Source organism: Delphinapterus leucas, chromosome X, assembly GCF_059928025.1.
Source record: "Delphinapterus leucas isolate spDelLeu-1000000601 "Yukka" chromosome X, BTC_Dleu_Yukka2, whole genome shotgun sequence".
NCBI classification, from domain to species: Eukaryota; Metazoa; Chordata; class Mammalia; order Artiodactyla; family Monodontidae; genus Delphinapterus; species Delphinapterus leucas.
The window spans coordinates 101,182,424-101,209,888 of record NC_143150.1 but is presented as its reverse complement, the minus strand read 5'-3'; the positions used below and the strand labels follow the sequence as shown (position 1 = coordinate 101,209,888).

At 34.7% G+C, this 27,465-nt stretch overlaps 1 protein-coding gene across 1 annotated transcript in view; it reads left to right on the top strand.

Moving 5' to 3' along the window:
• The window catches only part of CFAP47 (cilia and flagella associated protein 47), a 546,463-nt gene that overhangs the window by 138,918 nt on the left and 380,080 nt on the right, over nucleotides 1–27,465 (top strand). Inside the window, 3 exon segments of the mRNA XM_089904937.1 lie at nucleotides 5,266–5,407; nucleotides 16,773–16,867; nucleotides 22,657–22,816. Coding sequence (XP_089761063.1) covers nucleotides 5,266–5,407; nucleotides 16,773–16,867; nucleotides 22,657–22,816 — 397 coding nt within the window.

The following is a 27,465-nucleotide window of genomic DNA, read 5'->3' as shown; positions in this document are numbered from 1 at the left end:
CCATTCATCAAAGTTTGCAATTTCTCATGTAATTTCTTCTTTGACCTATTGGTTATTTAGGATGTTACTTAATTTCCACATATTTGTGAATTTACCAAATTTCCTTCTGTTATTTATTTTTAATATAATTACATTGTAATTAGAGAATATTCTTTGTATTATTTAAATAGGTTTAAATTTATTGAAGCTTGTTTTATGACACTCTATGTAGGTTATTTAGCTGTGTTGAGGTAAATCCAAAAGAAATAACTAGGAGAGTTGAAAATGATTGCATCTGGATTTGTGTGTGTTTGTGTGTGTGTGTGTGTGTGTGTGTGTGTGTGTGTGAGAGAGAGTATACATCGGTGGAGGGAAGGGAATGCTGATTTTCAAAATAAGCTTTGTAGGATTATTTTTATTTCCTCAAGTATGTACTCTTATAATTTTGATAAAAACAAAACCTCAAAATTAAAAGAAAATAATCCTTTTGTGACAGATTATTTTGAAGCATTGAAGTCTATCATTCTCTTATCCAGTGCCTGCATCTGCATCTTTCATGTGTACAGAGGTATGCAGACAGACACACACACATACACACATTCTTCAATAGGAAAATAAATGAGTTTGAGCAGTAATTTAATCTATAGGTTTTTAATTTTGCTGAGATCAAGTTATATCTTGTCTTAAGTCGATATTGTGATTTTATGTTTTCATACAGTGGAACTGTGTTTTTAATTTCATCCTTTATCCACAAAAGCATTTAGCTTAAGGGTCACTAAAAATTAGAAAAAATACATAATCCAATTTAAATGTTACATGACTTTTGGGGAGGATGCATATGCAATTTGATAGTTTTTCAGTCCAGTTTACTATTTAACACTTTCAACAGTTAAAAGCTTAGAAATCTATTTCTTAATGTTTGGACTGTGGCTCTTCTAGTGTTCTAAAATTGATTATAAAATTAAAATAAATTATATATATTTATAGTTTTCTGGAGTGCTGCACATTGCTTAAGATTTTGAATTGTTCAACATTTACTAGGTAGTTTAAAGGGAGATTTACCTAGTGTATAGAAGTGTAATTCAATCCGACAATAAGAAGAACATAAAGAACCCTGCAGAGACAGCACACCCTGTGAGATTTTGCTCACTAAATTTGTGCCAGTGAGGCAGATTACCTGGTTTCCCAGCATTTCAGGTGTCCTCCACTATATTTATAGCTACTTGTAAGTTATCTGTCTTTGTGTGTGTGTAGATGTAAATTGCCAGTGGGTGCTCTCTTGGTTGACCTATGCAGCAGGAAAATGTGAAATCAGCAATAAAGGACTTGATTTATTTCTAGTTGTAACCCTTCCTTTCCTACGTTGCACCAGGTTTGGGTACAATCAAAACTGCTTGTGGACAATTACAATTGTATTTGGCATCCTTGACTAGACTTGTTTGTTTACACTAAGTCACTCAACCCTCTCCTTTCCTTGTGGGCCACTCACATGTCTTCTGTGTCAGTGTATAGCATTACTTGAGTTTAAAATGAGTTCATATTATATATAAAAAAAGGAAAGAATACAATAGTAACCTAAAAAATAATATAAATACTATTAAAATATGTGTAAAAGTATTGATTTCTATTAATATAACAAGTAAAAAATGAAAAAAACAAACCAGAAGAGGAAAAATAGAAATGAGACAAAATATAACTGGTTGTTGATGACTAACAATGAGAAATTCCAGGAGAAATAAGATGAAACAAAGTTTTGTTTTGTTTTGAGAAAGATATAAAAGGGTAGTATTTGGACATGAACTATATCGTTTTTCAATTTACTCCTTGACACCTGTGTGCTGGTATCACCGCAGAAATAGATTATCATGGGAATGAGTTGCTTGCTCTGATTTGTCAAGGTAAATGAAACATCCATGAAAATAAAACATGTTACAGTATTTTTATACTTCTATAATTCTGTTATGGGAACAGATTATTTGCAAAAGATTCTATGACGGGAGATGGAATTGGCAGTGACATGGCCATTGTCTTAGTCTGTTCAGGCTGCTATAACAATATACCACAGGCTGGGTGGTTTATAAGTAACAGAAATTTATTTCTCACAGTTCTGGATGCTGGATGTCTAGGATCATGGCACCAGAATTGGTGGGGTTAGGGCCGCTTCTGAGTCGCGGACTTCTTGATGTGTCCTCACAGGATGGAAGGGGCCAGGAATCTCTCTGGAGTCTCTTTTACAAGGCACTAATTATAGTTATAAGACTCTAATCCCAGTCATGAGGACTCCATCCTCATGGCTTAAGCACTTCCCAAAGCCCCACCTCCTAATTGTATCATCTTTGGGGGTTAGGATTTCAACATATGAATTTTGGGGGGATATTTTCAGACCATAGCAGCCAGCTAATACTGAAAAAAAAAGCCCAAGAGTTTGCCTAGTAGGGTAATATGCATGGCAAGCTGTAACTATATGCTTTTTATTATTTAGCTCTTCATTTTATTTAAAACATATTTTTTATTTCTGTAGAATCTTGAGATCATCACATGGTAGATATCTGGGGAATTCCTGGAAACCTCTGATTGATTTGTCCTTCATTTATTTTTTAAAAAATAATTTATTGAGTGTCAATTTCTATAACATAAAATTAACCATTTGGAAGTAAACAATTTAGTGCCTTCACAATATGGTATAACCACCCCATCTATCTCATTTCAAAACATTTCCGTCACTCCAAAGTAAAAACCCTTTACCCATTAAGCAGTTTCTCCCCAGCCCTCTTCCCACCAGCCACTGGCAGCCACCAATCTGCATTCAGTCTCTATGGATTTATCTATTCTGGATATTTCATAGAAAATCACCTCTCCTAAATTTTTCTTGTCCTTATTTGTAGTCACCTTCTCCCCCACCTTCAGTTCAGGGCAAACACTGATCTCATTTTGTTTGTATAATTTTGCCTTTTCACTTGTATATGATATGAATGAAATCATAAAATAGGTTGCCTTATCAATCTGGCTTCTGTCACTTAGAATACTACATTTGAAATTCATCCATATTATTCTGTGTAACAGTAGTTCATTCCATTTTATCGTAGAAAGCTGTTGGATGCATTTAACAAAGTTTGTTATCCGTTCACTATTTGGAGGGAATTTGGCTTGTTTTCAGGTTTTCACGATTATGAATAAGGCCACTAAAAACATTTGCATGCAGGTTTGTGTATGAATAAGTTTTCACTGCTCTTTGGTAAACACCTAGGGTTGGGAGTTCTGGGCCTTATGTTAAGTATGTATTTAATTTTCTAAGAAACTAGAAAACTTTTCCAAAATGACTATAAAATTTTGCATTCCTATCAGCAATTCATAAATGTATTAGGTGCTTACATCTTTATCAGCACTTGGTAATATCATTTTTATTTAAGCATTTTGATAGGTATGAAGTGTTATCTTCTGTGATTTCAAATTGCATTTCCCTAATATCTGATGATGGTAAACACCTAATTATGTGGTAATATGTCATATGTACATTTTCTTTTCTGAATTGTCTTTTCAATACATAGTTTTTCATTGGGTACTTTGTTTTTTATTAATCTTTGTATGTTCTTTATATATTTTGGATGTAAGATGGATTTTTTGGTGAGAAATATGTTTTTGGCTTGTAATTTTATTTTTTAACATTATCATTAACAGAACAGATATTTAAAGTTTGAGAGAGGCTTCCCTGGTGGTGCAGTGGTTAAGAATCCACCTGCCAATGCAGGAGACACGGGTTTGAGCCCTGGTCCGGGAAGATCCCATGTGCCAGTGGCTAAACTAATCCCGTGTGCCACAACTACTGAGCCTGCGCTTTAGAGCCTGCAACCCGCAACTGCTGAGCCCACACGCCGCAGGTTCTGAAGCCCATGCACTTAGACCCCGTCCTCCACAAGAGAAGCCACTGCAATGAGAAGTCCGTGCACCACCACGAAGAGTAACCCCCGCTCGCCACAACTAGAGAAAGCCTGTGCAAAGCAGTGAAGACCTAACGCTGCCAAAAATAAATAAATAAGTAAATAAATTTAAAATTTGATAAAGCACAATTTATTTTTTTATAGATGATTATTTTTGTATTGCACTTAAGAAAGATTTTTCTCCTACATTTTCTTCTACAAGGTTTATAGTTTTAGGTTTTATATTTAGGTCTTTGGTCCATTTTGAATTAATAGCAATTATTTTTAATATTTTTATTTTTTATTTTTAAGAATTATTTTTGGACTAATGAAAAATAAGCCATCTTATTTTGAAAAAAAAATGTTCTTTCAATGTCATATGATAATTTTCTTTTTGAAACTTTTTTTTTAAACTGCTGTTTTGCTAAATCCATAGTATCTCGTCAGATCTCCAGAACTTATTCATCTTGCATAACTGAAACTTTGCACCCTTTGACCAACATCTCCCCATATCTCCCTTCCCCCCAGTCCCTGGCAACCACCGTTCTACTCTCTGCTTCTATGAGTTTGACTGTTTTAGATTCTACATGTAAGTTAGACCATACATTATTTGTGTTTCTGTGTCTGGTTTATTTCATTTAGTATAATGTCCCACAGGTCCATCCACATTGTTGCAAATGGCAGGATTTCCTTCTGTTTTTAAAACTGAAAAATATTTCGTTGTATGTGTATACCACACTTATTTTGTTATCCATTCATGAATATGTAGGTTGTTTCCATATCTTGACTATTGTGAATAATGCTGCAGTGAACATAGGAGTGCAGGTATCTCTTTGAGATCCTGATTTCAGTTCCTTTAAGTGAACATCCAGAAGTGAGATTGCTGGGTCATATGTTACTTCTGGTAACAATATTGTACTTTATACTTAAAATTTGCTAACTCTGTCTCTCTCACACACACAACAAGGTAACTATGTGAGGTGATGGATATGTTAATTAGCTTGATTGTGTTATTTCATTATGTATATGTAAGTTGTAAACTTTAAATATGTACAATAAAAAATAGTATTGGTTGAAATAGGTGAAGGGAATAAAGAGATACAAACCTCCAGTTATAAAATAAATAAGCCACAGGGGTGTAATATACAGCATAAGGAGAAAATGGTCAATAACGTTGTAATAACTTTGTATGGGGACAGTTGATTACTAGACTTATCATGGTGATCATCTCATAATATATGCAAATGTCAAATCACTGTGTAGCACAACTGAAACTAACATAATGTATGCCAACTGTATTTGAATTTTTAAAAATCACAATTTTTATAGCAAAAATAGTCACATTTATAATGTATTTTTTGTCTGTCAGGTGGCAACTTATGACTTTCGAATTCAAGTTCGAATTAATTTCTTCACAGCTTCAGAACTTTACACTCAGTGTTGTTTGTCAGACTCTCCTATGATTCCAAAAACAGCACCACTTATTCGACCATGTTACGTTCAAGCTACTGGTATGTAATATGAAACATTCAATTGATGTGCATAAACCAAATATTTATGCTTAAGGAGCTAGAAGTTTAAAAAATTAGAGCATGATATTTATTTTTTAAAAATAGAAATGTTAGTAAATTTACGATACGATTCTTGTGTGTTTGTGAGTCTGTGAGATTGAATTTTAATAAATAGCCTGGATATAATCTCACATGATTTACCTTTGCTTAAAGAAATAGGATAGGGTTTCCCTGGTGGCGCAGTGGTTGGGAGTCTGCCTGCCGATGCAGGGGACACGGGTTCCTGCCCCAGTCTGGGAGGATCCCACGTGCCGCGGAGCGGCTGGGTCTGTGAGCCATGGCTGCTGAGCCTGCGCGTCCGGAGCCTGTGCTTTGCAGTGGGAGAGGCCACAACAGTGAGAGGCCCGCGTGCCGCAAAAAAAAAAAAAAAAAAAAAAAATAGGATATAGGGACTTGCCTGGTGGTCCAGTGGTTTAAGACTCTGTGCTCCCAATACAGGGGGCCCAGGTTTGATCCCTGGTCAGGGAACTAGATCCCGCATGCCTCAGCTAAGACCCCGTGCAGCCAAATAAATAAGTATTTTTTGAAAAACAAGATATAATAAAAAACAAAGGTCAGGTTAGTACTTTGTTTATTGTGTGGGCAATTTAAATGATTAAATCAAAATAGAAATTATTAAAATAAAATACATTGGTTATAAAATGATGAAAATTTTATTTAAGGAAATGTTTTTCACCCCAAAGGGATGGGCTACTAAAGAACTAAGTACAAGTAAAGAAGGATAAGTATATTAAAATTTTGAATTATTTATTGAATATTTATTCATTTTCTCCAAGAGTTCAAGTATAAAACTGATGCCCTCTGTAAACCATACTTTTGACTGGCTTTGGCTTTGCATAGTATTATATGTGCTTAAGTATTTTTCTTGAAAAGTTAAGTCTAGTTTATATTATACTATGTTTTTATGGTTCTGACATTAATTGTCTTTAATAATAAAATAGTGATCAGTTAATAATTGTACTTGGCACCTAGTAAGAGAAGCCTCATTAAAGTAGCATATATAGTATAGAGATTTATTTCACTCCCATTTAAAATACAGAATTAGAATTTTCACTACTGGTGGAGAGGCTCCATGAAGTTAAAAATTTCTCCCTTGTTTTAAGATATCTTTTTAGGGAAAGAAAATAATTATTGTGTAATTTTTCTGAATTAGGTAAGTTATTTTAATGAAAAAGAAAATAAAATTCACCGATTTTAAAAAAATGTATCATCATTAAGGAAAATTGGAAAGTGTAGAAACACAGAAAACATCATCTGGAATGTGAATATTTGGAGCATACTCTTACTAATATTTTGGTGTCTTACTCTTATTCTCTATTTTGCTTTTATTAGCTTATTTATAACATACTTGGGATCTTACTGCCTATGTTAAGTTGAAATCTGATCACTCAATAGAAACTTTTACTTGGATGCTATAGACTCTTATTAATTATATAAATTAACACTGACAAGTATTGTAGAGTATTTCATGCAGTAAGACACTCTAATAGATTACTTAAACATAATCACAAGCATAGGTTGTTTCCTTCTTTTATTTTCTTGTTAAAGTAAATACTGTAGTAGTGAACATTTTTGTGTATAATACTTTTTCCCTATTTAGATTTTTTTGAAGGTGAGAGTCTCTGAATTGCCTGCATTTCTTCTAAAGTATGTATCAGTACATATTTGCAAAAGGACTTTTGTAAAGAGGTGTGTCAGTGTCATTTCACCCCTCCTCCAGTGTCACCTCTAACCAGCATTGAATGAAAGAAATTGGATCTCTTTCTTTGTGATTAAAAGCTCTTCACTTCAATTTTCATTTCTTTGATTGCTCATGAGAATTAACATTTTGTATCTTTGCTGTTAATTATATATATGTTATATAAATTATCTGTTCATGAACCTTGCCTTTATCACTGAGGTTTTGTATTTATCCAATAGATGTCAGTGACCTCTTTATTGATAATAATTTTTTTTCATGTTTACTGTGAATGTTTCCTAAGATTTGTTGTTTGCCTTTAGTTTTATTCATTTTTCAATAGATCTTTTAAATAATTTTATGGTGAAATCTATCATTTCCTCTGTGATTTCCAACGTTGCTTTAAAGATTAGATCATCTTCCCCATCTACAGGATTGGTAAATATGTAATTCTGGTGTTTTCCCCTATTTTTAATGGTTTAAAATTTATTCAATAATTTTTATACTTACTTAATTTATAAAAATATTATTGTATTTACACCAACAGTTGAAACGTCAAAGCAGACTTAATTATATCATATAACTTATCAACACCAAAGTTTGCTAATGACTCAAATGATACAAGTAAAATGAGACAAAGATGTAATATTTCTTCCTGTAGAACTTGGCATCTTCCAACTTGTCCTTTGATCCCACCGTAGGATGCCTTTGGTTTTGAATTAACAGATGACTTTTGAATGATATTTGTAGAAACCTTGTTCTCAAAGGATGCCGTTTTTGTTTGGAGCTCTGCATTGTTTTCTAATCTTCATAGTTATACAGATAATGCCTATGTGATAAATACCCATTCTCCTGCGAGCAATGCCCCATAAATCCCAGATGTTTTTAATTGGCTATTTGGACAGATAATGCATGTCAAGTTTCTTCTTTGAATAAGGCCACTGGTCAATACCATTTTTATGTTTACAAGGAGGTATGATCAAATCCGTTACTCTCTCAGCCATCACTTCGGTAGGATGATGATACCTAAGTAGGAGCTCACAAGCCTGCTGTTATCTCTTTACTCCCAAATTACATGCGTTCATTTTTGAATTAAAATAGTGCTAATCCAGAATTGCAATCCATTATCTGTCTCCTCCTTCAGGCTTATCCTGCACCCTAGAGGCAGTGATTTTCCTCGTTAATTATCTAATGAAAACACTTATTTGATGATAGGCAACTTGACTCACTGGAAACTCTAACTCCTCTTATCCATTTTCCTAATATAATTATACCTTTAATTTCAATTAAACTTTTTATCAGATTTAATTATTATGATGATGGATTGTACATTGTTTAGCCAAGTAATGTATCATGCACAGTTATTTTATTTCCTTTATTTCAACTTTTTTTTTTTCTGGAGTTAATAATTGCTTAATTGTCCTTAGGTATTTGACTAAATCCTCCCATGCTATAAAGCTCTATAATATGCTTGTCAGGACAGTATTCCACATAGTCTAGTCTGTCAGATAATATGTCTTCTTATTCTCTTCAAGCAGCCCTCCTGGAGCACATCAACTTCCTGTTCCAACATGGGCTAGATGCTTTCTTCCCCTGTGGCAGAGTTGGAGACTTCCCTTCATTCTACTTGTGGGGATTCCTTTTGACTCTTTTTTACCTTGAATATCCCGTTTCTTCAATTTCCCACCTTCCTATTTCTTGGTTTACTTCATTGTACTGATAGATTACATCTTCCAGGAGCTTCCAAAGAAAGGGTGCAAGGGAGTTACCTTTTTAGAAAATCCATGTCTGAAAGTATCTTTGTTTTTCCTCCCACACTTGAATGATAGTTGAGTGTGGAATTCTAGATTCAAAATAATTTTCCCTCAAAAATTTGAAGGTGCTATCATTATCTTCTAACTCCCATTGTTGCATTTAGAAGTCTGATGCCATTCTTCTTTCCCATCCATCATATATTACCCTCTGTTTTCCCTTTAGAAGGTTTTAGAAACTTTTTTATCCCTGTACTCCATTATTTCCCATTGATGACTTTGGTGTGAAGCTTTTATCTTTACCACTGTCCTAAGTTCTTGTGGAGCTTTTCACTCTAGAAGCTTATGTCCTTCAGTTCTATAAAGTTTTCCTAAATTGTTTCCTTGAAAAACTCCTTCCCATTATTTTCTTATTTCTTTCTCTGACTCATATTGGTTAGATTTTGTACCTCTTTGATTATATTATATATTTTAATTATCTTACATATTCTCCCTTATTATCCTTTTTCTCATCTTTTCATTTTATTTCCCAGGATATCTTTTTCTGACTTGACTATTTTATGTCTTAAAAAGTTATCTTGGTGATTTCAAACTGACAAGATTTTTGAACTTTTTTCTATTTCTTTACTTATAGACTTTTTTTTTTAAATGAAAGCAACACTTTTTATCTGTATGTTATAAATTATTTGAACTTCTGTTGACTACATTGTCTCAATTTTTGCTGAATCATTTTTCCTTTATTTCTGTCTCCCTCATGTTGAGGAGTTCCTTAAATGTCTGTTGATTCTTTCCTATTATGTTTCTTAGTGAGTCTCACAATGCTGACTTCAGCATCAACTGTTACATCATTTCCTGACAATCTGGATGCCAATGAATGTTTTAATTTGGGGGGGAACCCAAATATTAGTATGTGAGACTTTAATCTTGAGAAACAGTTTCTTCAGAAACTGTTTCTCTAATAACGTGTTGGGTAGAATGTAGCTTTATATAAATGAAATTGAGATATCTAAATGGTGTCATAATATGGCAAAACAGTGCTTTGTTTTTAAAGATATAACCAATCTATTATTTCAGTGATTATCCCCAGTTGCCAGTTTGCAAATAGGCAGAACATCTTAGATGTGCTATTTCTTGTAGTGTGCCATAATATTGTCTTTTCCTAGGATTTCTCATGACAAGAGTTGGCGGTGACACAATGATGAACACTATCTACACATTTCTCCTATTCCACACGTCCTAACTTCCTGCCAAAGCATCTATTAATTCCACTGGTATAACAAAAGCACTTGTAAGATACATGAGTTTTTGCATCAGAAATTGGTTTCTTTCCAGGGACTTACATTCCCATAAACTTGTAAGATTCTTGAGTTTTCATTAAGGATTACAAACGTCTCCAAGGTAAGTTTCAAAAAGTATAGATTTTCAATTCTGGTTTCTGGTTCACTGTGTAAGAGGCTTGAAAGTTACTGCTCCATCCTTACAACAAGTAAAAAAGCTAAACAAACTGAAAAATCAACAAATCTTTTTAGATCTATAAGAGAAGTGAGGTCACAGGGCAGATTCATGCTCCTGAAAATGGAAAGAGTCATGGGCAAATACAGAGAATCACAACTTGCTGGAATGGAAGTTACTTCAGGAATCAATGCCTGAGGAAGGAAACCTGTATTGTAATTGATGAATTGCTGGAGGTTCAGCATCAACAAGTCTGAGAGAAAATCTCCGTGGAGCCCCAGTCATTAGGGGCTCTAATAGTTTTGTGAATTTTACCTCCAGGAGCTTGACTTGATTCTCTCAGTGAATATAGGAGAAAGATCCCCTCATGTTTCTGGCAGGGGTGAGGAAAAGGAATAATTTTGAAATATGTCAGAGCATTCTGTTCTGCTTAACAGGGTCTGCCCTCAGGAGAAACTATTTGACCAGGTCCTGCTAGGGTTTTATCAGAACCTCACTGATCTCAGGGAAGGGAAATATCCAACTCCAGCGTCCTGTAACCTTCTATGTGGGAGAAGAGAAATACCCAACTCAGCCCACTCTAGCCATTTAGTCCCAGATTGGTGGTGGGGGGGCACAGATTGAGAAGCACATGTAAAGTTCATGTGCTAAAGTCTAGAGACACAGGCTCACCTAAAGACTGAGATCTAACCATAGCATTATAGAATGTTTCCCCTCTCCCCACAACTTACTACCACATTACTAAAGGTCTGTTTTCAGCAGTTGCTTTTACCCAGTACATCATGCCTAAGAATCAAGAAAAAAGTACAAGACATACTAAAAGGTGAAAAACACAGTTTGAAGAGACAGAACTAGCATTGAAAACCAGATGTTGATATGGCAGAGGTGTTGGAATGATCCCATTGGGAATTTAAAGAAATTATGATTAATATGCTTAGGACTCTAATGGATAAAGTAAGCAGCATGCAAGAACAGTTGGGCAATATAAGCAGAGAGATGAAAATTCTAAGAAAGATCCAGAAGAAGTGTTATAGATCAAAAAACACTGGAACAGAAATGCAGAGTCATTGATAGGAGTATTAGTAGACAGGACATGGCTGAGGAAAGAATCTATGAGCTTGAGGATATCTCAATAGATATCTCCAAAGAAAAGCAAGGATAGAAAAGACTGAGGAAAAAAAACAAAAAAAACAGACTATCTACATACTGTGGGACAACTACAAAGTATGTAATATATGTATACTGGAAAGACCAGAGGAAGAAGAAAAAGAAAGTAACAAGAAATATTTGAAACATAATGACTGGAATTTCGTCCAAATTAAAGTCAGACACCAAACCATGGATCCAGTAAGCTCAGAGAATACCACACAGGATGAATGGCAAAAACTACACCTAGGCATATCACTTTCAAACTGCAAAAAAATCAAAGATTAAAAAATCCTGAGAATGCATGCACCCCGATGTTCATTGCGGCACTATTTACAGTAGCCGGGACATGGGAAACAACCTAAATATCCATTGACAGAGGAATATATAAAGAAGATGTGGTACATATATACAATGGACTATTACTCAGCCATAAAAAGGAATGAATTAATGCCATTTTCAGCAACATGGATAGATCTAAAGATTGTCGTACGAAGTGAAGTAAGTAAGAAAGAGAAGGACAAATACCATATAATATTTATGTGGAATCTAGAAAAATGGTACACATGAACTTATTTGCAAAGCAGAAATAGAGCCACAGATGTAGAAAACAGACTTATAGTTATCAAGGGTGGAAGGGTGTTGGGATGAATTGGGAGATTGGGATTGACATATATACACTACTATATATAAAATAGATAACTAATGAGAACCTACCGTATAGCACAGGGAATTCTACTCAGTGCTCTGTGGTGACCTAGATGGAAAGGGAATCTAAAAGAGTGGATATATGTATATGTATAACTGATTCACTTAGCTGTACAGCAGAAACTAACACAACATTGTAAAGCAACTATACTCTAATAAAAATTAATTTTAAAAAATCCTGAAGTAATTCAGAGGAAAAAACACCATACTATATTGAGGAGCAAAGATAAGAATTATATGTGACTTCTTCTCACAAACTATGCAAGCAAGAAGAGAATGGAGGGAAATAAAAAAGTGTTGAGAGACAAAAAAACACCAATCTAGAATCCTGTACCTTGAGAAATTATCCTTCAAAAGTGAAGGAGAAATAAAGACTTTTTCAGAAAAACAAAAATTGAGGGGATTTGTTGCCAATAGACCTGCCTTGAAAGAAATAGTAAAAGAAGTTCTTTAGCGAGAAAAAAATGTTATAGGTGAGAAACTTAGGTCTATATAAAGAAAAGAGCACTGGAGACAAAATAAATAAAGGTAAAATAAGATTTTTTTATTTTTCATATTCTTGATCTGACGTTTAAGTTTATTCAACATAATAATGCAACAGTATTTATTTTTATATATGTTTATGTATACTTATATGTAAGTGAAATTAATGACAATAATGAAACAATGACAGTAATCAAACAATTATGCTATAAGTACGTTAAGGAAGGTAGGGAGGAATTAGGATTATTTTGTTATTAAAAAGGTCCTTGCAGATAAAGACAAATACTCTGTTTTCACTTGTATGTGGAATATAAAAAATAAATGAATATATTGGGTTGGCCAAAGAGTTCATTTGGGTTTTCCCATAACATCTTATGGGAAAACCCAAATGAACTCTTTGGCCAACCCAATATATAACAAAACAGGAACAGACTTACATATGTAGAGAACAAACTAGTGGTTACCAGTGGGAAGGGGAAATAGGTATAGGGGTATCTCATGTATGCAAGGCTGGTTCATATTCAAAACTCAATTAACCAGTTTTCTTATCAGTAAAAAAAGGACAATTGGTAGCTTCCTTGCATACTTGGCAAAGCGGAAAGCACTGTGCAAAGTAAAAGCACTAGAGGAATTGAAGGTATATTTTAAATAAGCAAACTATAACTTAAACCAGTGAAATATATATTATAGATACAACCCCCAAATATCAGTTTTCTCTGTTAAGAACATTCCTTAGGAATTTATCCTAAGAAAACAAAGGAATATGTAAAGATGTTCATTAGAGCATTACCAATGATGGTGAAATACTGGGAGTAACCTAAATGTCCAGCAAGAGGGGATTGGGTAATTAGATTATACTATGAGTTTATTAAGGAATGCTATACTTCTAAGAAAATTCATGATATCTTGTTTAAAAAAAGTGCAGATTACAAAATGTGGTTATATGGCCCCACTTTTGGGTTATGGAAATATATATGTGTATATGAAAAATTGTATGTAGACAAAACATAAACAGTAATGATTTCTGAGTGGGTAGAGTATAGATAATTTGGGGGGGTGATTTTTTGTGTTCTTACAGTTTTCTTTATGAAGAACATACAACTTTTTTATTAGAAAGAAAAAAAATTAAGCCATCACATTAACAGGCTAAAGAAGAAAATATCACACGATCATATCAGTAGATGCAGAAAAACATTTTACAAAATCCATTACCCATATATACATTTAAAAAATTCAGTAAATGAGTGATGGAGGGGAACTTTCTCAACTTGACAGAAAATATCTGTGAAAACCCCCCACAGCTAACATCATTCTTAATGGTGAGAAACTTGAAGCTTTCTCACTAAGAACAGAAACCAGGCTAGGATATCCCGTCTCACCACTATTTCTCAACATTGTACTGGAAGACTTAGCTAATGCAATAAGACACAAAAAGGAATTGAAAGGTATACAGATTAGGAAGGAAGAACTAAAACTGCCTTTGTCTGTGGGTGACATGATTGTCTATAGAAAATCTGAGTAAATTAAAAGAAAACAAAACTAGAACTAATAAGCTATTATAGTAAGGTTGCAGGATACAGGCTAATATACAAAAGTCTGTTGCTTTCCTGTATACAAGTAATGTAAAATGGAATTTAAAATTAAATACAAAATACCATTTATATTAGCACCCAACAAAAATGAAATACTTAGGTATAAATTGAACAAAATACTTAATAAGAGCTATATGAGGAGCACTACAAAGCTCTGATGAAGGATATCAAAGAAGAATTAAATAAATGGAGCAATATTCCATGTTAATGCATTGAAAGATTCAGTATTGTCAAGTTGGCAGTTCTTCCCAACTTCATCTAGAGATTCAATGCATTCCCAGTCAAAATCCCAGCAAGTTATTTTGTGGATATTGACAGACATATTGATTCAAAGTTTATATGAAAAGGGAAAAGACCCACAGTGGCCAACATGCTATTGAACGAACAGAACAAAGCTAGAGGACAGACACTACCCAACTTCAAGAGTTACTACAAAGGTACAATAATCAGGAGAGTTTAGTATTGACAAAACTAGACAAATAGATCAATGGAACAGAAAAAAGAGCCCAGAAACAGGCCTGCATAAGTATAGTCAACTCATCTTTGACAAAGGAGTAGAGGCAGTACAATTTGGAATAGCCTTTTTAAAGAATGGTACTGAATAACTGGACATCCACAAGCAAAAACAATGAATCTATACACAGACTTTATACCCTTCACAAAAATTAACTCAAAATGGATTGAAGACCGTAATGTAAAATGCAAAACTATAAAACTCATGGAAAATAACATAGGAAAACATCTCTAAAATGACCTTGGGTTTGGCAGTGACATTTTAGGTACAACAACAAAGGCAAGATCTATGAAAGAATAAGCTGGACCTAATTAATATTAAAAATTTATGCTCTGCAAAAGACAGTATTAAGATCCCAAATGACAAGCTGCTGACTGGGAGAAAATATTTGCAAAAGACATATACAGAGAATTCAAAATGCAACAATAAGAAAAACCAATTAAAACATGGGTCAGAGATCTGAACATACACCTTACTAAAGGAGATATACTGATGGCAGATAAGCACATGAAAAAATGCTCCACATCATATGTTATCAAGAAAATGCAAATTAAAACAACAATAAGATACCACTATACACCTATTAGCATGGCCAGAATCCAGAACACTGACAATGGTAAATGCTGATGAGGATGTGAACAACAGGAACTGATGTGAATGCAATTGCTAGTGAGATTGCATTGCTGATGGGATTGAAAGATAATATTACTTCTTTGGAAGACAGTTGGGCATTTGGTGGTTTCTTCCAACACTAAACATACTCTTATAATATGATCCAGCAGATCACTCTCCTTGGTATTTACCCAAAAGAGTTGAAAACTCATATTCACACAAAAACCTGCATGTAAATTTTATGGCAGCTTTGTTCATAATTGCCAAAATTTGGAAGCAACCAAGATGTCCTTCCAAATCTTGTTTATCCAAGTAGGTGAATGGATAAACTGTGGTACATCCAGACAGTGGGATATTATTTAGCACTAAAAAGAAATGAGCTATCACATCATGAAAAGACATGGAAGAACCTTAAATGTACATTATTAAGTGAAAGAATCTAATCTCACAAGCCTACGTACTGTATCATTCCAACTATAACATTTTGGAAGATGTAAAACTATGGAGGCAATAAAAAAGATCAGTGGCTTCCAAGGGTTGTGGGGAGAGAGAGACAAATAGACCACAGAGGATTTTGAGGGCAGTGAATCTCCTCTGTATGAAGCTATAGTGGTGGATAGATGTCACTATACATTTGTTCAAACCTAGAGAATGTACACCATGAATGATCACTAATGTAAACAGTGGGCATTAGCTTATAATGATGTGTCATTGCAGGTTCCTGTGTAACGAATGTACCGCTGTGGTAGAGGATGTTGATAATGGAAGAGGCTGTGTGTGTGGCAGTGGTGAGGGGCTTATATGGGAAATCTCTGCTCAGTTCTGTGAACCTAAAATTGCTCTAAAAATCTATTAAAAATATAGGAGTTTCCAGCAGATAATATCTTCTCTAATGTATTTTTACATATGATTCCATTCCTAATCTTCCATGAATAGCCATTTTCTCCATAGAGCTTTTCTGTTTCATGTATAGAATGTTTTTTGATATGCCATCTATATATTTTCCCTATATTCCAATAATTTTTCCTTCTATATTTCTTTTCACTTCTGTACTTCTGCATTGGTGAAATTTTACTATGGACATCATTTTAACTTTGTCTATTTTTTTCCTGAGATTAATATTTAGTATATTTTATACTCTTTTATTGACTCAAGGGTACATTTTATATTTTACTTGTAATTAACTACCATTACAAAATTGGAACTTACAGATGTGATAAACCAAGATATTCCTGAAATGTTTTTAAACATAATTTTGTTTTCTGGCTGGAAATACAAAAATAGGTAGAAAATTTAAATGTAAAGTAAAAATTATCTGTGAGCTTATGTCTATTAGTATTTTAACAGTGTATTTGCTTTCCTCTCACAGTGTTGCAAGCACCAGTGACATTTTCCAGCACTGATTTTATATTTGAAATCCCATTACATACTATGGATCCTAATAAAAGTGTCACAAAAACTCAGGTGTGTATAGAGAATTGATGCAATTTACAATTTTTTTTGATTATGGTTTTCAGTTTATTAAGGTGATTATTCTGAAGGATGTGTTTTAAGAATACTTTCATTTTAGAGAACTTGCATATATATATGTATATATAGACCGTATTTCTCAGAAGTAATAAAGTATACAAATGTATAGAGCCACTTATTTTATATATGTATATTTTAATAGGACTATTCAAAATATATTAAATTGAATGGTTATCCCTCTTTCTTTATACAAATGGAAGCTGTGATTAAAATTAACGTGAAATATGTTCCATACAGGTGAGGAAATGGGAGAGGCAATAATAAAAATTGAAAAAGTCCAGATATATAATACAGTCACTTCTATGATAATCTACTCTTTATTTCTTATATTTCTGCCTCTTTTCTAATTATGAATCCATCTGGAAAGAAAAAAAAGAGAGACTTGCATAATAAAGAAGCTCAGGCATACATTGTAGAAATTTGTATTGGTAGTGCCCCTTTTTTTGTCTTTTATATCAGTTTTCCTGCATTCGTAAATACAGTCCCTTATATTGTAAAAGATACTTTGCTGATGCATAGTGTAATTAGAATAATGATCCTGAGCATGGGAGATTATCTGAGATTATGTAGGTGGTCCCAGTCTAATCACATGAAGAGTTACGAACAGAGAACGTTTCCTGACAGTGGTCAGAAGGATATGTGATGATAGAAGAGGGGTCAGAGAGATGTGATGTTGCTGGATTTGAAGATAGTGCAAGGAGGCCACCAGCTAAAGAATTTGTCTGAACTCTAGAAACTGAGACTGGCGAGGAAACAGATTCTTCTCTAGAACCTCCGGAAAGTATCACAGTTCTTTCCAACACCTTGGTTTTAGTCCAGTGATATCTGCATTGACCTTCTAATCTACAAGACTGTAATGAGATAAATTTGTTTTGTTTTAAACCACTAACTTTGTGGTAATTTGTTATGGCAGCAATAAAAATCCTAAAGTAAGCTATATCAGTATCACATTTAGAATAGGCTATAACTATTAGAGAAAATTGAAATAAGAATTGGTTAAAATTGGTTGCTTCTGGGAAGCAGGACTGTTGATGAGGAGGAGCTGAGTGGGCCAACTTTTTTTTTTTTTTTGGGGGGGGTGGTACGCGGGCTTCTCACTGTTGTGGCCTCTCCCGCTGCGGAGCACAGGCTCCGGACGCGCAGGCTCAGCAGCCATGGCTCACGGGCCCAGCCACTCCACGGCATGTGGGATCTTCCCAGACCGCACGAACCCGTGTCCCCTGCATCAGCAGGCGGACTCTCAACCACTGCGCCACCAGGGAAGCCCAGGCCAACTTTTTTGTAAGTGTATTTTAACTATTGGTATAAGCTATGCACATGTATCATTTTGATGAAATTATAAAGAAAAATAACCATACTACACATGCTAAACTAATTAAACGATGTTTCTCCATAGATGACTGGAACAGTTCAATTCTTAGGATATCTTAGGATATAGAAAGTGGATAGTATGTTAGAGATCTTATACCATTTCCTCAATTTCAGAATGAGAAATATGAGGCATTCATATAACTAGTATGATACCATGCTCACCTTCTGTATTAAAAGATGTTTTCTTTATTAGGTGCAAATGAACTTCGTTATAAAGTACACAAATATTAGAGCTAAATAGGTGTCTCAGTACTTAGAGACATCTGGGAGTAAAATTGCCTCATTTTTTTATCTTGAATATTGTAAATCAGTCATGCTTTAGAAAGAAAGTGTGTTATTTTGTTGTGGTGACAATTGCATGGATCATTCTACACACTTCCAATTTGGAAGAATAAAGTTTAAAAAAACCTGGTTGAAGCTTTTATTTTCATAGCGAGTTGCACTGGAAAGATGAGTTTGCACACAAGTCATGTACATAGCTCCCAGATTTATAGGAACATCATCACAAAGACAGTGCAGAGACTTTCTGCATACACTTTACACAACTTTCCCCAATGTTAACACCTTATACAACCAGAGAACAATTTTTTAACACTAAGAAGTTAACATTAGTAAAATACTATTAACTAAACAACAGACTATTCACATTTCACCAGGTATTTACTAAGGTCCTTTTACTGTACTAGGGTCCAATCCAGGATACCATATTGCATTTAGTCTCCTGTAATGTATGACAGGTTCTCAATCTTACTAATTTTTTATGACCATGTTAATTTAAAAAAATACTGGTCTGGCTTTTTTTTTTTTCTAGAATGTTCTTTAATTTCAGTTTGTCTTATATTTTCCACCTTGACTAGGCTCAGTTCTTATTTTCCATGGACTTTGGGGAAGAATGTCACAGAGGTGAAATGTGCTTTTTGTCATATCATGTGAAGGGAGGACATGGTATCAGTATACATGCCAGGTTTCTCCACTGTAAAGTTGGAGAAACTATTTTTCCCTTTCCACACTCTATGCTTTGGAAGTGAGTCATCTATTTCAGCCCAGACTCAAGGGGTAGGGGACAAGCTCCACCTTCTGGAGGGGATATTTACATATGTTATTTGGAATTTTTCTGTAAGAAAGGTTATTTCCTCTCTCCATTTATTTATTTATTTACTTAATATATCGCTGTGACCTCACATATATTTATTCCATACTTTTAGTTTTAATCCAATGTTACATTTTTTATTTTGTTGCTAAAACTGTTCTAGCTTTGGCCATAAGGACCTCTTTTAGATTGGCCCTTTGATATACTCCCTTCTTTATGATTTTAAAGCATTCTCTTACTTCCTTTGCTATGAAATGGTCCAGGGTCACTTTTTTTTTTTGGCATCTTTATTAGAGTATAATTGCTTTACAATGGTGTGTTAGTTTCTACTGTATCACAAAGTGAATCAGCTATACGTATACATATATCCCCATATCCCCTCCGTCTTGTGTCTCCCTCCCACCCTCCCTATCCCACCCCTGTAGGTTGTCACAAAGCACCGAGTTGATCTCCCTGTGCTATGCGGCTGCCTCCCATTAGCTATCTATTTTACATTTGATAGTGTATATACGTCCATGCCACTCTCCCACTTTGGCCCAGCTTACACTTCGCCCTCCCCATGTCCTCAAGTCCATTCTCTACGTCTGCATCTTTATTCCTGTCCTGCCCCTAGGTTCTAAAAAACTTTTTTTTTTCCCTTAGATTCCATATATATGTGTTAGCACACAGTATTTGTTTTTCTCTTTCTCACTTACTTCACTCTGTATGACAGACTCTGGGTCCATCCACCTCACTACAAATTACTCAATTTCATTTATTTTTATGGCTGAGTAATATTCCATTGTATATATGTGCCACATCTTCTTTATCCATTCATCTGTTAATGGACACTTAGATTTCTTCCATGTCCTGGCTATTGTAAATGGAGCTGCAGTGAACATTGTGGTACATGACTCTTTGAATTATGGTTTTCTCGCGCACCAGGAAACAAAGAGGGAAGAAAAAGTCTCTTGCCTCTTTGGCAGCTCCAGACTTTTTCCCGGACTCCCTCCCGGCTAGCCGTGGCGCACTAGCCCCCTTCAGGCAGTGTTCACGCAGCCAACCCCAGTCCTCTCCCTGGGATCTGACCTCCGAAGCCTGAGCCTCAGCTCCCAGTCCCCGCCCATCCCGGCGAGTGAGCAGACAAGCCTCTCGGGCTGGTGAGTGCTGGTCGGCACCAGTCCTCTGTGTGGGAATCTCTCTGCTTTGCTCTCTGCGCCTCTGTTGCTGCGCTCTCCTCCGTGGCTCTGAAGCATCCCCCTTCCGCCACCCGCAGTCTCCGCCCGCGAAGGGGCTTTCTAGTGTGTGGAAACTTTTCCTCCTTCACAGCTCCCTCCCACTGGTACAGGTCCCATCCCGATTGTTTTGTCTCTGTTTTTTCTTTTTTCTTTTGCCCTACCCAGGTACGTGGGGAGTTTCTTGCCTTTTGGGAAGTCTGAGGTCTTCTGCGCACGTTTAGTATGTGTTCTGTAGGAGTTGTTCCGCATGTAAATGTATTTTTGATGTATTTGTGGAGAGGATGGTGATCTCTCCGTCTTATTCCTCTGCCATCTTGAAGGTCTCCCTCCCAGGGTCACTTTTATTTTAGTTGTTCCAGCTCTTGAGTCAACATTTTCTCGAAGAAACCTCATTATCTTTTACAGGAGAATGGTATTTAGAAACCAAGATCTGTACACTAGGTGTGCTAGCTGCTACTGTGATGTCACGTGTTCTAGGCCCTTTTGGCCTAGAAAGGAAGTATTTGTATGTGTACTAATCCATGAGTACACATATATTGGTAATTATCTATCTGTCTATCTACCTGTCTATCATCTTTTTATATGTCTTTTCCTGTTTGTTTATCTAAACATGAATTCAAACTAATAACTCTGACTGTAATCCAGCACCACAAGGTTCATTTCAGTCTTTCGCCCTTGTCATTTTTAACTCCGACAGTGAGAAATCTGACTCTCTTGTTTATAATATATTTACTTATTTTTTAACCCTGGTGGACTTAGTAAAGAAGTTGCAGAATTTTTAACCTGTACCCTTTTAGAATTCTTAACATATTTTCCAACTAGGGTACAGTGTTTACAAAGAGTATCTTTTTGAACACTGTACCCTTTTAGAATTCTTAACATATTTTCCAACTAGGGTACAGTGTTTACAAAGAGTATCTTTTTGAACACTGTACCCTTTTAGAATTCTTAACATATTTTCCAACTAGGGTACAGTGTTTACAAAGAGTATCTTTTTGTCTTTAGCTTTATAGTTTCCAGTCAAAACACAGTTTTCCAGAATTAGTTAGGACACTCCTTACCACCCACACTACCTTTGGTGAGGTTATTTCCTACATTTGTGATATAACTTGTCACAGTCTACAGTCCATGCTGGGATCCCCAGCATCTTGGTTGATTGTTTTTAATTTACATACCTTTAAGTTCACTCTTTGCAGTATACAGTTGTATGAGTTTTTTAAAATGTATAGAATAATTTATTTACTACTTCAGTGCCATACAGAACAGTTTCATTACACTAAAAATTCTCTGTATAACCCCTTAGCAATCACCTACCCTTCTTTCCACTGACACTTGGCAGCAATTGATTTTTTTTTCCACCCACAAAATTGTGCATTTCCAGAATGACAGGTAATTTAATTATACAGTATGTAGAAATTTGGGTCTGGCATCTTTCACTTAACAAAATATATTTAATCTTCACTTATGTTTTTGCATGAATTAATATTTTACTTATTTTGTCACTGAATTTTATCCCATTGTATGGATGTACCACAGTTTGTTTATACATTCATTTGTCGATGGAAATCTTGTTTGTTTCTACTTCCATTGGTTGGTGATTATGAACAAAGCTATTATAAACATTCACATACAGATTTTTGTGTGAACATAAATTCTCAATTTACTTAAGAAAATACCTAAGAGTAGGATTACTGGGTCACTTGGTAGACATATGTTTAACATTATAAGAAGCTGTCAAACTGTCTTCCAAAGTGACTGTACCAATTTGCATTCTCACCATCATGAATGAAGGTTCTTGTTACTCTGTGTCCTTGCTAACTAGCATAGCTCCTTTGAGTACTTTTCATAGTTGTTGACAGGCTGCGAACATATTTGCATACCCCTTTGTTTGCCTAACATCACTTTTAAAACATTTTATCTATGATTACCACATTTAATTGCTTGACTTTGTGCCTAGGACTATCAAGTTGCTACAGCAATACAAACTAAATTTTATATTGCATATTATAATCTTTATAAATCTCTTATTTTTTATGTGTGAACAGGATCTTGTTTTACATAATACTTCAAAAAAAGATGTAGAGTGGAATTTGGATATTAGTAATACTGGTAAACTTTTCGAAGATGGCATATTCAAATTTAGCATACTCAGTGGGACTCTGCGACCAATTGAAGAGTGTAATGTTTCTATAAATTTCTGTCCAGGTAAGTACTTTTTTCGGTATTTGTTGTTGTTTCTGTATCAGTTTATCCTTCACATATTTTATTTTATCAAGTATATAAAAGTTTAGATTATTTGTTATATGTTCTTAAAACAGTTTTAAGAAATTTCTTACTAAAATTTTGTGGTAGTTGTTATTATAAATGACACCCAATGATCCTTACCTCCTGGTATTCATGCTGTTATATAGTCCCCTCCCACATCAAGTAGAGCTAATATATGACCCATGGGATATTATGGATGTGATGGTGTGTGACTTCTAAGGCTAGATCAGAAAAGGCATTGCAACATATCTGACTTTTCCTCTTGGATTGCTTGCTTTGGGGGAAGCTGGCCAGGATGTCTATTTATCTATATTTCCACTCTTCTGTTTTTTTTTTTTTAATTACAAAAAGTTTTTTGAACCTTTTAATAATTGATATGACAAATTTTCTTTCACTAAACATATATTTCAAAACTTTTTGGCAATTCTTATACATTTATTCTAAATGAACTGTAGATTATTTTTTCCAGTTTCTAGAAAATGGCATATAATTGAGTTTTTTCCCTGCAAAGAATAACATGCTTTTACAGTAATTAAGGTGTCATTTTATATGCATCATTATATAAAGAACAAGAATATCTTTTCCCCACTAAATTATCTTGGTACCTTGTTGAAATTCAGTTGACCGTAAACAGAGTTGTATATTTCTCTTAACCTGGTCTTAGAGAATGGCCTGTGAAGTATTCCCTCCATTTCTGTTTTTGTGAAGATTGATATTAATTCTTCATGAAATGTTTGGTACATTTCACCAATGAAGTTGTTTGGGTTTTGGCTGTTCTAAGTGGGAAGTCTTTTGATTCCTTCTTCGATCCCTTTCTATAAGTCTATTCAGATTTTATATTTCTTCTTGGGTCAGTTTAAGTAATTTGTGTCTTTCTAGAAATTTGCACATTTCTTCTAGGTTATCTAATTTGTTTGTATACAGCTGTACATTGTGTTTCCTTATAATCTTTCTATTAAATTTCTGTAAAGTTAGTATTTATTTTACCTTTTTTATATTCATGACTTTGGTAATTTGAATCTTCTCTCTTTTTTTTTCCTTGGTCATTCTTGCTAACGGTTTTAAAAATTTGATAATGTTTTCAAAGACCAACTTTTGATTTCCTTAATTTTTTCCTATACTTTAATTTCTGTTCTAATATTTATTATTTTCTCTATTCTACTTTGTTTGGCTATAATTTTTTTTTTCCCCTTGTCTCTTATGGTGCAAGGTGTTAGGTATTGATTTAAAATATCTTTTAGATGGAGGCATTTATAGCTATAAATTTCACTCTGAGCACTGCTTTAGGTGCATCCCATAAATTTTGATATGTTTTGTTTTCCTTTTAATCTACAATTATATTTCAAAATTTACTTTGCCATTTCTTTTTTTTTGTTTTCTTCACTCAGACGTTTGCTGGTCAACAGTGTGTCCTCAATGGTATTATTCTGAGAACCCACAACTACTGAGCAAGGGGCTTGGGAGCAAGGGAGAAAACATCGTACAGTGTATTCAGTTCTGTTCTCTCCATCTGGAGCTAGCCTACAGGTTGATTATATTTTAATACTTTTTACATAATGTTAGAATGGCACACATTGTCATCATTTTGATGGGAAGATTCACTAATCTGGCAGCTATCGTGTTTACTCCTTGTATTTTTCCCTTTTAGTTCTATTCAGCTACAAAGATGAAGTGTTTAATACTAAATGTGGGGGAAACATAATCATTTTTGATCTATTTCTTCCTCCCACCCATTGCTTTTCTTTCAAAAATATTTTTGTATTTTCTTTTGCTTCTATTCTCATGACAATATATTGTATCTAAGCTCTTCCTGCTGTCTTACATTGTTTGTCCTTAAATCATCTGAGATTTGCTCCCAAGAGCAAATTTATTTATTTTATGGCATTTGCTTCCAATAGCAATTTGTTACATTTATCCATTCCATTGTTAAGCAGTTCTTATTAATAAGAGATTCTTTTTTTTGCGGTACGCGGGCCTCTCACTGTTGTGGCCTCTCCCATTGTGGAGCACAGGCTCTGGACGGACAAGCTCAGCGGCCATGGCTCATGGGCCGAGCCGCTTCACAGCATGTGGGATCTTCCCGGACCAGGGCACGAACCCGTGTCCCCTGTATTGGCAGGCGGACTCTCAACCACTGCACCACCAGGGAAGCCCAGTGAGAGATTCTTAAACTTAATGTTTTGAAGGACGTAGGGATCCTCTCACAATTCAGACTATCTTAAATGTAAAAGTTAATTTATTTGACTCATCTAATGCAAAAACCTAGGAATAGATTTCCTGTCTTTAGGCATGGCTGGAACCAGGTGCTCTAAAGATTACCTAGTTTCTTTCTTATTTTTCAAATCTGCTAAATCATTATCAGAGTCATGTGGTCATTTAAAATAGGCTTCCATTCTCTCATGTGTAGATCCGTTGAAAAAGAGATTGCTTCATTCTCACCAGTTTTAACAAAGGCATTGGGCCTGGTTACATTGGTCCAGTGGGTGATATGCCAAGCAATAGGTATCATTTGAATTGCTGGACCTCACTCAAATATCCACTACAAAAGCTTCATCTTTCAGATTGTTATGACTTTTCTCATTGAAGATATAGGCTTTCCAGCAGTTATCCAATAATTCTAGATAGGCTTTCTTTAAGTCCACAAGTAGATGGAAGCTGCATCAGCAAAGGCTTGATTATACTATAATATACAATACACATAGTATATTATATACTATAATATACTGTACTATAATATTTGAGGAATAACACGTGCACATTATAATATTTTGCTTTTGCCTTATGCTCTTATATTTTTGCATTTAATATGTCATAAATGTCTTTATAATATTAATGATAATTGTAAGCTATTTTTTAATTGGTAAAAATGGCCGACTACCTTGTTTCATCATGATGTATTCTATGGGAGTCTGAACAGTCTCTGGATTCAGACTTTTGAGAGTCAAATTTCAGAGTCAAACAAATCTGTTTGAGAGTCAAACAAATTTCTGTTTGTTAAGCTCCCTAAATACCTGTCATCAGAAAAATGGGCACAAAATTATTGGAATTAAATCACTAATTGAGATGGTGACTGAAAAGGATCAACGTGGTGTGTATAATTTTCTGGCTTAGATTTTATGCCATGCTTCCCAATGACCATTTGTCTACTTTGCGTACATGAATTTTTCATGGTTTCCACTTTATAACCAGTATAGATATCTAAGGTACAAATCTGAATCAGATCAAAAAGTTTATAATTCTAGAAAAATGTTCATGGTTGAGTAATGTATACTTATGCTGTTCTTTGTGATTATCTTTCTTTGCAGTGTATTCTGTTTTGATTTTTATTGGATTTTTTAACACCTTTATTGGAGTATAATTCCTTTACAATGGTGTGTTAGTTTCTGCTTTATAACAAACTGAATCAGTTATACATACACATATGTTCCCATATCTCTTCCCTCTTGCGTCTCCCTCCCTCCCACCCTCCCTATCCCACCCCTCTAGGTGGTCACAAAGAACTGAGCTGATCTCCCTGTGCTATGTGGCTGCTTCCCACTAGCTATCTATTTTACATTTGGTAGTGTATATATGTCCATGCCACTCTCTCACTTTGTCACAGCTTACCCTTCCCCCACCCCATATCCTCAAGTCCATTCTCTAGTAGGTCAGTGTCTTTATTCTCGTTTTGTCCCAGGTTCTTCATGAACTTTTTTTTTTCTTCTTAGATTCCATATATATGTGTTAGCATACGGTATTTGTTTTTCTCTTTCTGACTTACTTCACTCTGTATGACAGACTCTAGGTCCATCCACCTCTCTACAAATTACTCAATTTAGTTTATTTTTCTGGCTGAGTAATATTCCATTGTATATATGTGTCACATCTTCTTTATCCATTCATCTGTCGCTGGATACTTAGGTTGATTCCATGTCCTGGTTATTGTAAATAGAGCTGCAATGAACACTGTGGTACATGACTCAATTTGAATTATGGTTTTCTCAGGGTATATGCCCAGTAGTCGGATTGCTGGGTCATATGGTAGTTCTATTTGTAGTTTTTTAAGGAACCTCCATACTGTTCTCCATAGTGGCTGTATCAATTTACATTCCCACCAACAGTGCAAGAGGGTTCCCTTTTCTCCACACCCTCTCCAGCATTTATTGTTTCTAGATTTTTTGATAATGGCCATTCTGACTGGTGTGAGATGATATCTCATTGTAGTTTTGATTTGCATTTCTCTAATGATTAATGATGTTGAGCATTCTTTAATGTGTTTGTGGGCAATCTGTATATCTTCTTTGGAGAAATGTCTGTTTAGCTCTTCTGCCCATTTTTGGATTGGGTTGTTTGTTTTTTTGATATTGACCAGCATGAGCTGATTGTAAGTTTTGGAGATTAACCCTTTCTCAGTTGCTTCATTTGCAAATATGTTCTCCCATTCTGAGGGTTGTCTTTTGGTCTTGTTTATGTTTTCCTTTGCTGTGCAAAAGCTTTGAAGTTTCATTAGGTCCCATTTGTTTATTTTTGTTTTTATTTCCATTTCTCTAGGAAGTGGGTCAAAAAGGATCTTGATGTGATTTATGCCATAGACTGTTCTGCCTATGTTT